This window comes from Bos indicus x Bos taurus, chromosome 19 (genome assembly GCF_003369695.1).
Source record: "Bos indicus x Bos taurus breed Angus x Brahman F1 hybrid chromosome 19, Bos_hybrid_MaternalHap_v2.0, whole genome shotgun sequence".
Taxonomy (NCBI): domain Eukaryota; kingdom Metazoa; phylum Chordata; class Mammalia; order Artiodactyla; family Bovidae; genus Bos; species Bos indicus x Bos taurus.
The window spans coordinates 28,509,296-28,524,851 of NC_040094.1; the positions used below are offsets into that span (position 1 = coordinate 28,509,296).

At 45.7% G+C, this 15,556-nt stretch overlaps 1 protein-coding gene across 1 annotated transcript in view; it reads left to right on the top strand.

The window, feature by feature from the left end:
- Positions 1–15,556, top strand: part of DNAH2 (dynein axonemal heavy chain 2) — a 108,426-nt gene that overhangs the window by 54,486 nt on the left and 38,384 nt on the right. Inside the window, exons 33-46 of the mRNA XM_027518474.1 lie at positions 69–194; positions 498–608; positions 907–1,095; positions 1,501–1,604; positions 1,704–1,893; positions 2,416–2,596; positions 3,591–3,718; positions 4,061–4,213; positions 4,843–4,968; positions 13,159–13,377; positions 13,584–13,701; positions 13,913–14,049; positions 14,567–14,704; positions 14,795–14,953. Of these exons, the coding sequence (XP_027374275.1) occupies positions 69–194; positions 498–608; positions 907–1,095; positions 1,501–1,604; positions 1,704–1,893; positions 2,416–2,596; positions 3,591–3,718; positions 4,061–4,213; positions 4,843–4,968; positions 13,159–13,377; positions 13,584–13,701; positions 13,913–14,049; positions 14,567–14,704; positions 14,795–14,953 (2,079 nt within the window). The remainder of the gene's footprint in view (positions 1–68; positions 195–497; positions 609–906; positions 1,096–1,500; positions 1,605–1,703; positions 1,894–2,415; positions 2,597–3,590; positions 3,719–4,060; positions 4,214–4,842; positions 4,969–13,158; positions 13,378–13,583; positions 13,702–13,912; positions 14,050–14,566; positions 14,705–14,794; positions 14,954–15,556) is intronic.

Consider the following 15,556-nt stretch of genomic DNA (forward strand, 5'->3'; position numbering starts at 1 on the left):
CACCTTTGCTCTGGGCACTCTTTACTCTGGCCCCAAGGCCCAGCCATCCTGTTCTCGCCTCCCCCCAGTCCTGGCTTGGCGATGTGGAGCGGACCATGAGGGTGACCCTCCGGGACCTTCTCCGGAACTGTCGCCTGGCCCTCAAGAAATTTCTCAACAAGAGGGACAAGTGGGTGAAGGAGTGGGCTGGCCAGGTGAGCTGGGGTCAGTAGAAATGAGGGAACAAGGAGGACGGAGCCACAAGGGAGCAGCCAGTGTAAAGACAGAGTCTAGAGTCACCCAAAAGGCAGGTGTCCTGCCCCCTGTCCTGGGCTGTGACCCAGAAGCCTGCATGCTGGACTCTTAGCTCCTAACTTAGGCCCATGTCCACCCTCCAGAACAGGTCAAGCGTATTGAGAGGGGAAGCACCTGGTCCCGAATGAGCCAGGATATGGGAGCTGGGCTGTGTGGGTGGCCAGGAATGGGCCTTTGGAATAGAGCCTCCATACGTGCCCCAGATGGTGATCACCGCCAGTCAGATCCAGTGGACAGCCGACGTTACCAAGTGCCTGCTGACAGCTAAGGAGCGGGCAGACAAGAAGATCCTCAAGGTCATGAAGAAAAAGCAGGTGGGGAAACACCACCAGAATGACAAGGGCCTGGCGTCAGAGCTGGAAGGAGGGGCTGATCAATTGGAGTGAGAATTAGCAATGAGCTGGTGGGAAGGGGTCAGAATGGGGTGCATTATGGGAGATGTCCAGCGAGGAGAGGTCAGGTGGGTCAGAAGTATGTCTCCCTGGGCTGAAGTTGAGGGTCAGGAACTGCAGTGGCGGTGGGGTCAGCATCAAAGCTGGAAGAACGAGGCTGGGACAAAAGCGATTAGGGTTTGGTGGCTCAGCCCACCTTCTCCCCTGCCTCATTCCACAGGTGTCAATACTGAATAAGTACTCTGAGGCCATCAGGGGGAACCTGACCAAGATCATGCGCCTTAAAATTGTGGCCCTGGTGACTATAGAAGTCCACGCCCGGGATGTGCTGGAGAAGCTTTATAAGAGTGGCCTCATGGATGTCAGCTCCTTCGACTGGCTCAGCCAACTGCGCTTCTACTGGGAGAAGGTGCAAAGGGCCAGCTTCCCATTCTCGTACCCTAAACCCGATACTGACGCTTTGATGAAATTCATGTTCTCTAAAGAGTAATATCTCAGCCCAGCCCTCAGTCCTCTCCCATCACCCTAATCCAGCTGGTAACTCTCTCTTGGATCTGCCACATCAGGAATGGCAAGAGCCATGTTTCCAGGGAATACCCACTCTAAGTGTTCCTTAATCAGCAGCTGCTGCCATGGACTGGGCTAGACACGTGCAGTGCAATTGCCAGTTTCCATCTGAGCTGTATACCCATCCCTCCTTCCAACTCTAAACGGAGCCCCCAGTCTTCTCCCTGATGCTTCCAGCCCCCCTCTCAGCCACAGCCCTGACTCTCCCTCCATGCCCACCTCTCTCTTACTCTGCCCTGTTTCCCAGGATCTCGATGACTGTATGATCCGTCAGACCAACACACAGTTCCAGTATGGTTATGAGTACCTGGGTAACTCTGGCCGGCTCGTCATCACCCCCCTAACCGACAGGTCGGCCGTGGGGAATGAATAGGGTGCTTGGGGTGGGGCCAGTGAATGCTGAGCCAAGGCTTCTAGGAGTCTGGCCTGAATCCTGTCCTCCACTCACAGGTGTTACATGACACTGACCACGGCCCTGCACCTGCATCGAGGTGGATCCCCCAAAGGTCCTGCGGGCACAGGGAAGACTGAGACGGTCAAGGACCTGGGCAAGGCCCTCGGCATATACGTTATCGTGGTCAACTGCTCCGAGGGCCTGGACTATAAGTCCATGGGCCGGATGTACTCAGGCCTGGCTCAGGTCAGCATCCTGCCAGCCTGGCCAGGAGGCCCCCTCCATATCTTTTAGTTTCAGAAAATCAGCTGAAGCCCAGATCTGGTTCAGTGCCCTGTAACTGATGACACTGCATCACCTCAGTTAGGTCTTACAACTGGGGAAGTCCCTGCGTTTCCCTGAGCTTCACTTTGCTTATTTGCAAAATCAGAAGGTTATGTAAGGATTCAGTAAGAGAACTAGTGCATGCTGGGGGCGCTCAACACCCACAAGTTTCCTACCCTGCTCTCTTTCCTACCCATGACTCTCAGGCATTCTCCTAGATCCTTCCTGTCTGATGGAAAGTTTTGGCCAGAAACTACAAAACTACAATAGCCCCTTCTCACACACACGCACACATGCACACTTGCACACATTCATTTTAGAGGCCCCTGTTCCTAGCCAAACATTTCAGGGGGAGGATAGGTTAGTCACAGTTTCTAGTTTTTCCCAGTCCGGGGTCACTTGTCTTCCTCCCAGCAACTCTGCCCCTCCTCCCCCCAACTACAGACGGGTGCCTGGGGCTGCTTTGATGAATTTAACCGCATCAATGTGGAGGTGCTGTCGGTGGTGGCCCAGCAGATCCTGTCCATCCTCTCTGCCCTGGCTGCCGGCCTCACCCGCTTCTATTTCGAGGGCTTTGAAATCAATCTGGTGTGGTCCTGTGGGATCTTCATCACCATGAACCCTGGTAAGGGCCTGGGAGTAGAGTAGATGGGGCTCCTGGGGGCAAATGTCCGCGCATCTTCCCTCTCCCCCACCCCAGGCCAGTGCATTTAGCCAAGTGCAGTGCTGCTAAAGGCAACAAAGTGTGAGAAAAGGATGAACACATGCATTTCTAGGAGAAGGGGAAGCAACTTTACTGTCTTTCCTAAAGGGATTAGTGTTGGCTCGGGTGCATAGATGTCATCCTAGTCTTTCAAGGTACTTAGCTTTTTTCTTCTGTTGAACTAGCTCCTAGAGTTCTGGTCTATCTGCCATCCCTTTTGCCAGATGAGAGAACCTCCCTGAAGTGCAGGGCCTAGGGTCTCTCATCACTGTTGCCTAGGAACAGCTCTGTGGGTAGGATCTAGGAGAAAACAGGAAAGGGCTTCCGCACTAAAAGAATCAGATAAACAGCTGTGATTTCTATTAGCACCGAGTGAGTTATATTGGGTCAGCCGCATTCTATTAGCACCGAGTGAGTTATATTGGGTCAGCCACAAAGTTCATTCAGGTTTTTCCATAACATCTTAATGAATAAACCTGAACAAACTTCTTGGCCCACCCAATCCATGAAACTTGGAGAGAGGGGAACAAGACAGCTCTGTAATTTGAGTCTGAAGCAGGGCCTTGCGGCAAGTAAGGAAAGGGCCAGGGGTAGGAAAGAAGAGCAGAGAGGTGTAGGAAAAGCCAGGGCCGAGATGAGAGAGGAAGAGATCTTGGAGTTGAAGCTGGGGAGAGGGCTCAGGATGAAGCGGAGAATGGGGAGAATGGGATTGATGGGGAAGTAGGTCTTTGGGAAGCAGTGTCCCCTGGAGAAGGGAATGGCTACCCACTCCAGTATTGTTGCCTGAGAATCCACGGACAGAGGAGCCTGAGAGGGTTTCAGAGTTCATAGGGTTTCAAAGAGTTGGACACGACTGAGCGATCAACACTTTTGCTTACTCTTTCATGGATTCTGAATACGTGGTGCTGTTTTCCAGGCTATGCTGGGCGCACAGAGCTTCCTGACAATCTTAAATCCATGTTCCGGCCAATTGCCATGGTAGTGCCCGACTCTACACTTATTGCAGAAATCATTCTTTTTGGGGAAGGCTTTGGCAACTGCAAGGTATTCTGATTATCTCTTGTCTCCAATACTTTATTTTTCATCCATGATTACCCTCTGGGCCCAAGAAACCCCCCTCCCCCAAAGTCCTCACAATCATTTTATCCTACAAGAAATGTACCTGACTCTCAGTAGGATATGGGGGCAGGAGAAGCCAGAGGAGAGAGGTCTTCCCTCTATGACACCACTGGTCCTTGATGGCACAATTCACAAGATCTTCCCATCCTTTGTCCCCCAGTTGCTTCATGCCCAGGCACCCACCTTCTTGTATCTGTAACTGTCCCTACATGAAGCAGAGGGATTTATGGGGAAATGGATGGTTCCTTCCTCTGTTTTGGCCTCCAGGTTCTGGCCAAGAAGGTGTACACGCTTTACTCGCTGGCTGTGCAGCAGCTCTCCAGACAAGACCACTATGACTTCGGCCTGCGTGCCCTCACCTCCCTCCTGCGCTATGCTGGCAAAAAGCGCCGCCTGCAGCCCGACCTGTCTGATGAAGAGGTAGACTGAGGACGCTGTCTTGACCCTTAACCACCACCATCACTGGTCCTCTGCAGCTTCACTGGAGTTTTTCACATCCTTACTTTCCCTCAATCAGTTTTCCCACTCTTCCAGCCCTCCTTGGTGTTGCCCAAGTTCCACCTGTCCTGTTGCTCAAGACTAGCTTGGGTGTATCCATTGTTCTTCTTTCTTATTGATTTATTTTTGGCTGTGCTGGTTCTTCATTGCTGCATACGAGCTTTCCCTAGTTGTGGTGAGTGGGAGCTATTCTTTGTTGCCATGCATGGGCTTCTCATTGTGGTGGCTTCACTTGTTGTGGAGCACGGTCTTTACATGCCTGGGCTTCAGTAGTTGCACTCGGGTTCAGTAGTTACGACTCCCAGCCTCTAGAATGGGGGCTCCAGTAGTTGTGGTCCTTAGGCTTAGTTGCTCCATGTCCTGTGGTATCTTTCCAGACTAGGGATCAGATGCATGTCCTCTGCAATGGCAGGCAGACTCTGGTTCACTGTACCACCAGGGAAGTCCTCCCTTGTTCTTAGCTCTGGCTTCTCACCCCTCTAGAGAGGAAAGGCCTAATGAAGAGCTGGGCCCTGGCTCCTCCAGCCTGAGTCTCTGTCTTTCCCCTCCAGGTTCTGCTGCTCTCAATGAGAGATATGAATATTGCCAAGCTGACTTCCGTCGACGTGCCCCTCTTCAACGCCATCGTGCAAGATCTGTTCCCCAGCATCGAGCTGCCAGTCATTGACTACGGCAAGGTATTTGATCCCCAAGACTCTCCCTGACCTCTTGTGTGAATGTGGATCCTGTGGTGTCCTGGGAACAAGACACCTGGCTTCCAGGCCTTGTTCTGCCCTTTGCTGGCTATCCATTCAACTGGCTATGACTTTGAGCAAGATGGTTACCTTTTCTTTGGGCTACTTTATCTATAAAGTGGGACTCCCTGGTGGTTAGTGAATGACACAAATGTACTCCAACACTCTACATTCTCCCCTCAACTCCCCAGGCCCCAATTCACCTGCTCAAGGACTTTTACTCATCAGTTCCTTGGCTTCATGGAGATCTCTGGTCCACTGGCCTTTCTACTTTATACCCGTCGGCCCTCTTCTGTCTCTGCCTCTCTCCTCTTTCAGGGAGTTTTGAGGAGAGACTGCTAGGAGCTGTTTGATAAGGGAGAAGAGTGGAATGGAAAGGGCCAGGGGAGGAGAATTCTAGAATGTGTAGGAATTTTCTTCTCTGGCAATATGGCAGTTTAGATATCCTGAGTGATCCTTTCCATTGAAACCACTAAAATGCTGTATAAAAACATAAAAACACACCTTTTAAAATGTATTGCTAAACCGGCAAGAAAGAAAGAATTCTGGGATGAGGAGGGGAAGTAAAAGCAGGGAGGCAAGTGAATTAATTGCAAAGCTGGCTTTCTCCCTGAAAGGTTTTGTTGAACTTAAGACACTGAGCAAAGGAGATAAAGCAGCTCGGGTTTTGAGGTGTAACAGAAAACCCAGTCGTGCGTAGACTTTGGCCCACAAGGGAAAACACCTTCAGTAAGTGGGAAAGTGAGAAACCCACCACTGAGGAGGGTCCGTACAGTAAAGAAACTTGCTTGTCACGACCACTGGCAGTGAGAGGAATGGGCGGAATCTCCTTTGAGACTTCCTAACCTTCAGTCAGCCCTCACATGGCTTTTGGTCATCATGTATTTTACTGTGTACTCCCCCCAGATCTCAAATTTAGAATTTAATTTGAAGTATTTCCAGGTTGTTAGTGTCTCCCCCAAGCGACTGGCAGAAGCAAATGCAAATTATTTCTAGAAGAATGAAACTTCAACTTAAAAGCCCAAAGAAGTCTCGTAAAAGCCTAAGAAAATGAGCAACTTCTGGTCAAAAATCACAAAACAAACAAGGAAACAAGATATCATGAAGGGAAGCCAGAGAACAACAAAACAGTGCAATCAGACCCACAAAGACTACAGATATGGACAATAATCAGCACAGAATTCTAAAAGTACCTACATTTAGTATGTTTAAAGAAATAAGAGAGAAGTTTGAAACTGTGATCCAGGAACAAGATACTTCTAAACAGAGTAGACTTGAAAAGAACCAATAGAATTGCTACAAATGAAAAAATATACTTGAAATTTAAAAAACCCAACAACCTCATTATATTCAGAGAGGACTTCTAAGTAAAAAGGTGGATTAAAAACAATTTTGTTTCCTTTTGAAAACCTGCTGCAACTACTCTGAAGGGATGTTTTTTAAAAAAGGCATCTATACCAGGAAGGATGGGGTGAATGAGAGAGGTGATAACAACAGAAGTATAGACATAGGAAATAATGAATCAAGTAGTGACTTGTGTTGTGACTCTCAGCAAACCTGAGAAGCTGGAAGTAGGGAGAATTGTTAAGTAGGAAGTAGGTGTTGGGGGTGCTAGTCCTCAGTCACTTAGTCGTGTCTGACTCTGCAATCCTGTGGACTGTGGACTGTAGCCTGCCTGTGGACTGAGCTACAAGGGAAGCCCAAGAATAGTGGAGTGGGTAGCCTATCCTTCTGTCCATGGGATTTCCCTGGCAAGAGTACTGGAGTGGGTTGCCATGCCCTCCTCCAGGGGGTCTTCCTAGCCCAGGGATTGAACACACGTCTCCTGCATTGCAGGTGGACTCTCTACCGCTGAGCCACTGAGTAAAGGAATTAGACTTGTGGAAGCCCAAGAATACTGGAGTGGGTAGCCTGTTCCTTCTCCAAGGGGATCTTCCTGACCCAGGAATTGAACCAGGGTCTCCTTCTTTGCAGGCGGATTCTTTACCAACTGAGCTATCAGGGAAGCCCACTGATTAAAGGGGATGTAGCTAAAATAAGAAGGATTGGAGGCAAACTGTCTCGGGAGCAGGTCTCCCCTTCTCTGTGTCCCTGGATGGCTGTCCCTTTCCCACTTTGGCAGAAGACTAGAGGGTAAAAATAGTAGGTCTCTGGTTTGGGGGACACAAAATATAGTTGAGGAAAGGAGAAAACCCTGTTAAAAATGGAGATTAAGAAACTTTCCTGGTGATCCAGTGGCTAAGACTCTGCACTCCCAATGCAGGGGGTTGGGGTTCAATCCCTGGTCAGGGAGCTAGATCCCACATACCACAACCAATGAGCCAGTGTGCTGCAACAAGACATGGCTCAGCCAAGTAGATAATTTTTTTTTTTAATTAAAAAAAAAAACTTGGGGTATGATGCTTAATACACATACACACACATAAATACACACAAACATGATAATACAACTAATTCTCAGACAGTGGAAGGAAGTAGTAGAAGTGAGGCCTCTTAGTGTATTTGAGAGATACGAGTAAAATCCTGCATATGTTTGAAATTATTTGGTTCCATTGGCTGTGTATTTTAAAAGGTCACACTCTTCTGGGACCCACATGTGTCATGGTTCTATAAGCATTCGTTTATTTATTTATTTATTTTTTCATTTATTTTTTATTTAAAAAAACACTTTATTGAAGCCTAGTTGATTTACAGTGTTGTGTTTCAGGTGTACAGCAAAGTGATTCAGTTTTATATATATGTAAATCCACATATATATGTGTAATATAATTATAATAATTTATTTATATATAATAATTATATACATACATACATATAAGCCCAGGACCAGATGGCTTCACAGCTGAATTATACCAAAAATTTAGAGAAGAGCTAACACCTATCTTACTCAAACTCTTTCAGAAAATTGCAGAGGAAGGTAAACTTTCAAACTCATTCTATGAGGCCACCATCACCCTAATACCAAAACCAGACAAAGGTGTCACAAAAAAAGAAAACTACACGCCAATATCACTGATGAACATAGATGCAAAAATCCTTAACAAAATTCTAGCAAACAGAATCCAACAACATATTAAAAAGATCATACATCGTGACCAAGTGGGCTTTATCCCAGGGATGCAAGGATTCTTTAATATCCGCAAATCAATCAATATAATACACCACGTTAACAAATTGAAAGATAAAAACCATATGATTATCTCATAGATGCAGAGAAAGCCTTTGACAAAATCCAACATCCATTTATGATAAAAACACTCCAGAAAGTAGGAATAGAAGGAACATACCTCAACATAATAAAAGCTATATATGACAAACCCACAGCAAACATTATCCTCAGTGGTGAAAAATTGAAAGCATTTCCACTAAAGTCAGGAACAAGACAAGGGTGCCCACTCTCACCACTACTATTCAACATAGTTTTGGAAGTTTTAGCCACAGCAATCAGAGCAGAAAAAGAAATGAATCCAGATTGGAAAAGAAGAAGTAAAACTCTCACTGTTTGCAGATGACATGATCCTCTACATAGAAAACCCTAAAGACTCCACCAGAAAATTACTAGAGCTAATCAATGAATATAGTAAAGTTGCAGGATATAAAATTAACACATAGAAATCCCTTGCATTCCTATACAATAACAATGAGAAAACAGAAAGAGAAATTAAGGAAACAATTCCATTCACCATTGCAACAAAAAGAATAAAATACTTAGGAATATATCTACCTAAAGAAACAAAAGACTTATATATATAAAACTATAACACACTGGTGCAAGAAATCAAAGAGGACACAAATAGATGGAGAAATATACCATGTTCATGGATCGGAAGAATCAATATAGTGAAAATGAGTATACTACCCAAAGCAATCTATAGATTCAGTGCAATCCCTATCAAGCTACCAAAGGTATTTTTCACAGAACTAGAACAAATAATTTCACAATTTGTATGGAAATACAAAAAACCTCAAATAGCCAAAGCAATCTTGAGAAAGAAGAATGGAACTGGAGGAATCAACCTGCCTGACTTCAGGCTATACTACAAAGCTACAGTCATCAAGACAGTATGGTACCAGCACAAAGACAGAAATATAGATCAGTGGAACCAAATAGAAAGCCCAGAGATAAATCCACACACCTATGGACACCTTATCTTTGACAAAGGAGACAAGAATATACAATGGAGAAAAGACAATCTCTATAACAAGTGTTTCTGGGGAAAATGGTCAACCACTTGTAAAAGAATGAAATTAGAACACTTTCTAACACCATACAGAAAAATAAACTCAAAATGGATAAAAGATCTACACATAAGACCAGAAACTATAAAACTCCTAGAGGAAAACATAGGCAAAACACTCTCAGACATAAATCACAGCAGGATACTCTATGACCCACCTCCCAGAGTAATGGAAATAAAAGCAAAAATAAACAAATGGGACCTAATTAAACTTAAAAGCTTTTGCACAACGAAGGAAACTATAAGCAAGGTGAAAAGACAGCCTTCAGAATGGGAGAAAATAATAGCAAATGAAGCAACTGACAAAGAATCTCAAAAATATACAAGCAACTCCTGCAGCTCAATTCCAGAAAAATAAACAACCCAATCAAAAAATGGGCCAAAGAACTAAACAGACATTTCTCCAAAGAAGACATACAGATGGCTAACAAACACATGAAAAGATGCTCAACATCACTCATTATCAGAGAAATGCAAATCAAAACCACAATGAGGTACCATCTCATGCTGGTCAGAATGGCTGCTATCCAAAAGTCTACAAACAATAAATGCTGGAGAGGGTGTGGAGAAAAGAGAACCCTCTTACACTGTTGGTGGGAATGCAAACTAGTATAGCCACTATGGAGAACAGTGTGGAGAGTCCTTAAAAGACTGGAAATAGAACTGCCATATGACCCAGCAATCCCACTGCTGGGCATACACACCGAGGAAACCAGAATTGAAAGAGACACGTGTACCCCAATGTTCATCACAGCGCTGTTTATAATAGCCAGGACATGGAAGCAACCTAGATGTCCATCAGCAGACAAATGGATAAGAAAGCTGTGATACATATATACAATGGAATATTACTCAGCCATTAAAAAGAATACATTTGAATCGGTTCTAATGAGGTGGATGAAACTGGAGCCTATTATACAGAATGAAGTAAATCAGAAAGAAAAACACCAATACAGTATACTAATGTATATATATGGAATTTAGAAAGATGGTAATGATAACCCTATATGCAAGACAGCAAAAGAGACACAAATGTATAGAACAGTCTTTTGGACTCTGTGGGAGAAGGTGAGGGTGGGATAATCTGAGAGAATAGCATTGAAACAGGTATATTATCATATATGAAACAGATTGCCAGTCCGGGTTCGATGCATGAGACAGGGTGCTCAGGGCTGGTGCACTGGGATGACCCAGAGGGATGGGATGGGGAGGGAGGTGGGAGAGGGGTTCAGAATGGGGAACACATGTACACTTATGGCTGATTCATGTCAATGTATGGCAAATACCACTCAGTTCAGTTCAGTTTAGTTCAGTCGCTCAGTCGTGTCTGACTCTTTGCGACCCCATGAATCGCAGCACGCCAGGCCTCCCTGTCCATCACCAACTCCCGGAGTTCACTCAGACTCATGTCCGTCGAGTCAGTGATGCCATCCAGCCATCTCATCCTCTGTTGTCCACTTCTCCTCCTGCCCCCAATCCCTCCCAGCATCAGAGTCTTTTCCAGTGAGTCAGCTCTTCGTATGAGGTGGCCAAAGTACTGGAGTTTGAGCTTCAGCATCATTCCCTCCAAAAAAATCCATATTGTAAAGTAATTAGCCTCCAATTAAAATAAATTAAAAAAATAAAAATTAAAAAATAAAACACACACACACAAAATTTTTATTGATGCCTAGTTGATTTACAGTGTTGTGTTAGTTTCAGGTGTACAGCAAAGTGATTCAGTTTTATATATATGTAAAACCACATGCTACTGCTGCTGCTAAGTCGCTTCAGTCGTGTCTGACTCTGTGCGACCCCATAGACGGCAGCCCACCAGGCTCCCCCATCCCTGGGATTCTCCAGGCAAGAATACTGGAGTGGGTTGCCATTTCCTTCTCCAATGCATGAAGGTGAAAAATGAAAGTGAAGTCGCTCAGTCGTGTCCGACTCTGAGCGACCCCACGGACTGCAGCCTACAGGGCTCCTCCGTACATGGGATTTTCCAGGCAAGAGTACTGGAGTGGGGTGCCATCGCCTTCTCTGAAATCCACATATATATGTGTATATATAATTATAATAATTTATAATTATATACATATTTTATATAATGTATAATTACATATATATTTATATGTATATTTTTTCAGATTCTTTTCCATTATAGGTTATGACATATTTTATATGGTTCCTTGTGCTGTAAAGTTGTTCAGTTGCTCAGTTGTGTCCGACTCTTTGAGACCCCATGGACTACAAAACGCCAGGCTTCCCTGTCCTTCACCATCTCCTGGAGTTTGCCCAAACTCATGTCCATTGAGTTGGTGATGCCATCCGACCATCTCATCCTCTGTTGTCCCCTTCTCCTCCTGCCTTCAATCTGTCCCAGCATCAGGGTCTTTTCCAATGAGTCAGCAATTTGCATCAGGTGGCCAAAGTATTGGAGCTTCAGACTCAGCATCAGTCCTTCCAATGAATATTCAGAACTGATTTCCTTTAGGATTGACTGGTTGGATCTCCTTGCAGTCCAAGGGACTCTCAAGAGTCTTCTCCAACACCACAGTTCAAAAGCATCAATTCTTTGGCTCTCAGCCTTCCTTATGGTCCAACTCTCACATCCACACATGAATACTGGAAAAACGAAAAACTACTGGAAAAACAAAGGTCTGACTATACAGACCTTTGTTGACAAAGTAATGTCTCTGCTTTTTAAAATGGTATCTAAGTTTGTCATAGCTTTTCTTCCAAGGAGCAAGCATCTTTTAATTTCATGGCTGCAGTCACCATCTGCAGTGATTTTGCTGTAAAGTAGGTGCTTGTTTATTTTATATATAGCAGCTGTATCTGCTAATCTCAAACTCTTAATTTATCCCTGCCCTTTCCCCTTCTGGTAACCATGAGTTTTTCTTCTGTGTCTGTGATTCTGTTTCTGCTTTGTAAATAAGTTCATTTGTATAATTTTTTAAGATTCCATGTAAGTAATATCATATGATATTTGTCTTTCTCTCTGTGACTTCAGTTCAGTTCAGTTGCTCAGTCATGTCTGACTGTTTGTGACCCCATGGACTGCAGCACACCAGGCCTCCCTGTTCATCACCAACTCCCAGAGTTTACTCAAACTCATGTCCATTGAGTCGGTGATGCCATCCTACCATCTCATCCTCTGTCGAGTTACTTAATCCTCTGTGTGACTTACTTAATATGATAATATCTAGGTTCATCCATGTTGTTGCAGATGGCATTATTTCATTCTTTTCTACCACATCTTCTTTATCCATTCATGTTGATGAGCATTTAGGTTACTTCTGTGTCTTGGCTATTGTAAATAGCACTGCTGTGAACACTGAGATGCATGTATCTTCTCGAATCAGAGTTTTCATCTTTTGTAAGCATTCCTTTTTAACTTAATTGGTGAGTTGATTAATGTCTGGCTCCCCCACTAGACTAGGGACCCTGCAATGGGATGAACACTAATTTGTTCTCAGCACCAAGCACACTGCTTGGCACCTACTTTAGAGGTTTAATAAATGTTTTTTGAATGATATTAGAAGATATTTGTATAACTTTGTATCAGACATTGTGTTTCGTGTTGACTATGTTATTGAATACAACAGCCCTGAGGGTGAAGTACTATCATGACTCCCAGTTAACAGATTAGGAAACTGAGTCTCAAAGAAGTTCACTCACACAGATTCACATGGTTGAAACCTGCGGACCCAGACTGGCTGACTCCAGAGCCCAATCTCTTAACTCTGCAATTGGCCAACTTTCCAAGGAAAGAACAACTGCCAGCGTGCAAAGGGCCCTGGTGCCATTTTTTTAAACCATTTGAGTATTATCCTCACAGACATTGGGGAGCTTTTGAAAGCCCTGTATATGCCTCACCCTTTTTTTCCGTTTCCTGTATTTCCCCTTCTCTCAGCTGCGGGAGACCATTGAGCAGGAGATTCGGGACATGGGCCTGCAGCCCACCCCGTTCACCCTCACCAAGGTCATCCAGTTGTATGAAACCAAGAATTCCCGCCACTCCACCATGATCGTGGGCTGCACAGGCAGCGGCAAGACTGCCTCGTGGCGGATTCTCCAGTCCTCCTTGTCCTCCCTGTGCCGTGCCGGGGAGCCCAACTTCAACATTGTCAGGGTGCGGAGCTGGGGCAGTGGGACTGCTGTCCAAGACTTGAGTAGCAGGCGGGGGCGCCAGGATGTAGGGAGGGCAGTACAGACCAGGAGGGCGGCCTGGGAGGGGTGAGAGAGACTGAGGCTGAATACAAATACCTGGAAATAAAGGGACAGCCTGGGATTTGTGTCTGCCGGCAACTCAAAACTCCCTTCCTGTGTCTATTTTAGGAGTTCCCTTTGAACCCTAAGGCACTGTCCCTAGGGGAGCTGTATGGGGAATATGACCTCAACACAAATGAATGGACGGATGGCGTCCTGTCCAGTGTCATGAGGACGGCATGTGCAGGTACCCAAGGGGTCATGGGGTGGGGAGAGCAGATGCCTGAATTTCCTGAGGGGGTGGGCAGTGTGGGGGTAGAAAACTCAATTTGGGGGGAAAAAATGCTTGGAAATGCAGAGATCCCAGGAAGCAACTGGTTGCGTCTCCAGGGAGATGAGCATGGAGGGAGGGTGAGGTAACAAAGGTGTGGTTTCCTTCTCCTCCACCTCCTACCAAGACGAGAAACCAGATGAGAAGTGGATCCTTTTCGATGGCCCTGTGGACACTCTATGGATTGAGAGCATGAACTCCGTCATGGATGATAACAAAGTGCTGACCCTCATCAACGGAGAGCGCATCGCAATGCCTGAGCAGGTTGAGGGGTGGAAACTGGAGGGCCCTGGGGCAGGGCTAAGGGGAAGAGCAGGGGCAAGAGAAAAGAGGAAGTTCTACAGGAATAAGAAAGAGGAGGAGGACACCTGGACTCAGGGCAACCTGAGACTAAAGAAGAGATGCCTGTCTGCCACAGACGCTGAGGACAATCGTATAGAGAACTGTGTACCAGGATGCGCTGTGGCAGAGACTAAGGCAGCCTCATTGCCACTGACGTATGGGGCAATGACCCGCCCTTGTGCACCTGGGCTATAATTTATGAGCTTTTGTAAAGAGCCCACCCTTTCCTACCCAGTCAAACAATGTGAGGGGAAGAGAGACTTCTCATAAGGATGACCTTGAATAAGCCCTAATTTTTTTTAATAAGCAAATCATTTGTAAAGCTTAGGTCCTTATTCATCCTGCCACACGTACTCAGTAGAGACACCTTGCGGCATCAGAATTCTGGGTGTTTTTACTATTGAAGGAAAGACAAGGTTCTGACCAAGTATATCTGTAGGTGTCTCTCCTGTTCGAAGTGGAGAACTTGGCAGTGGCCTCCCCAGCCACTGTGTCTCGTTGCGGGATGGTGTACACTGATTACACAGACCTAGGCTGGAAGCCCTACGTTCAGTCATGGCTGGACAAGAGGCCAAAGGTATGAAGGAGATGGAGGAGCAGGAAGTAACCAGTGGGGCCTGGGGGGGGTGCACAGAATAATTCAGAGCCTCTGCTCATTCAATGCCAGGTGGAGGCTGAGCCCCTTCAGCGCATGTTCGAAAAGTTCATCAACAAGATGCTGACCTTCAAGAAGGACAACTGCAATGAGCTGGTGCCCCTCCCAGAATATAGCGGCATCATCTCCCTCTGCAAGCTGTACTCCGCCCTGGCCACTCCGGAGAATGGGGTGAGAGGGGGCTAGGGCAGGAAGGGCTCTCAGCCTCCCGGGAAAATGTCCGGGAAACGATGTGTCTGAGACACAATTGGAACATGAGGCTTGAGTGGAGCAGAGACTCCAAGAGGAGGCCTCACCAACTGTGGAGGCAGCAAGGGTGTGTGTATGCATGCGCACGTGTGTCCACGTGGGCACACCCGCTGCGAGGCCAAACTATGTATTTATATCCAAATCAGATAGACAGCACAATGGGCCTCACTATAATTTCCTGCCTGTATTTAAGAGCTGAGGATAGTTCATTTGGTTCCTCATTTCTCCATTCTTTCTGAAATTAAGTATTAAATCTTGGAATCTGTGAGCCTTTGGGATACTGTTTTTGCTGGGAGGAGCTCCCCAATTAGTCTGATGAGGGGCTTTAGAAATTTCCAGATTAACTGATATTGAATAACATTTTTGTTTAGTTTAGAATTATGGTGTAAGGACCAAAATTGGATATTTTTCTGCTGAGATTATATCACTGCCTAGAAATGGTTCATATTGTTTTTAAGGGCATTGCCAGCTCATTCAACTATTAATATACAGTTATATAACAATTAAGATCTATAACAGTATATG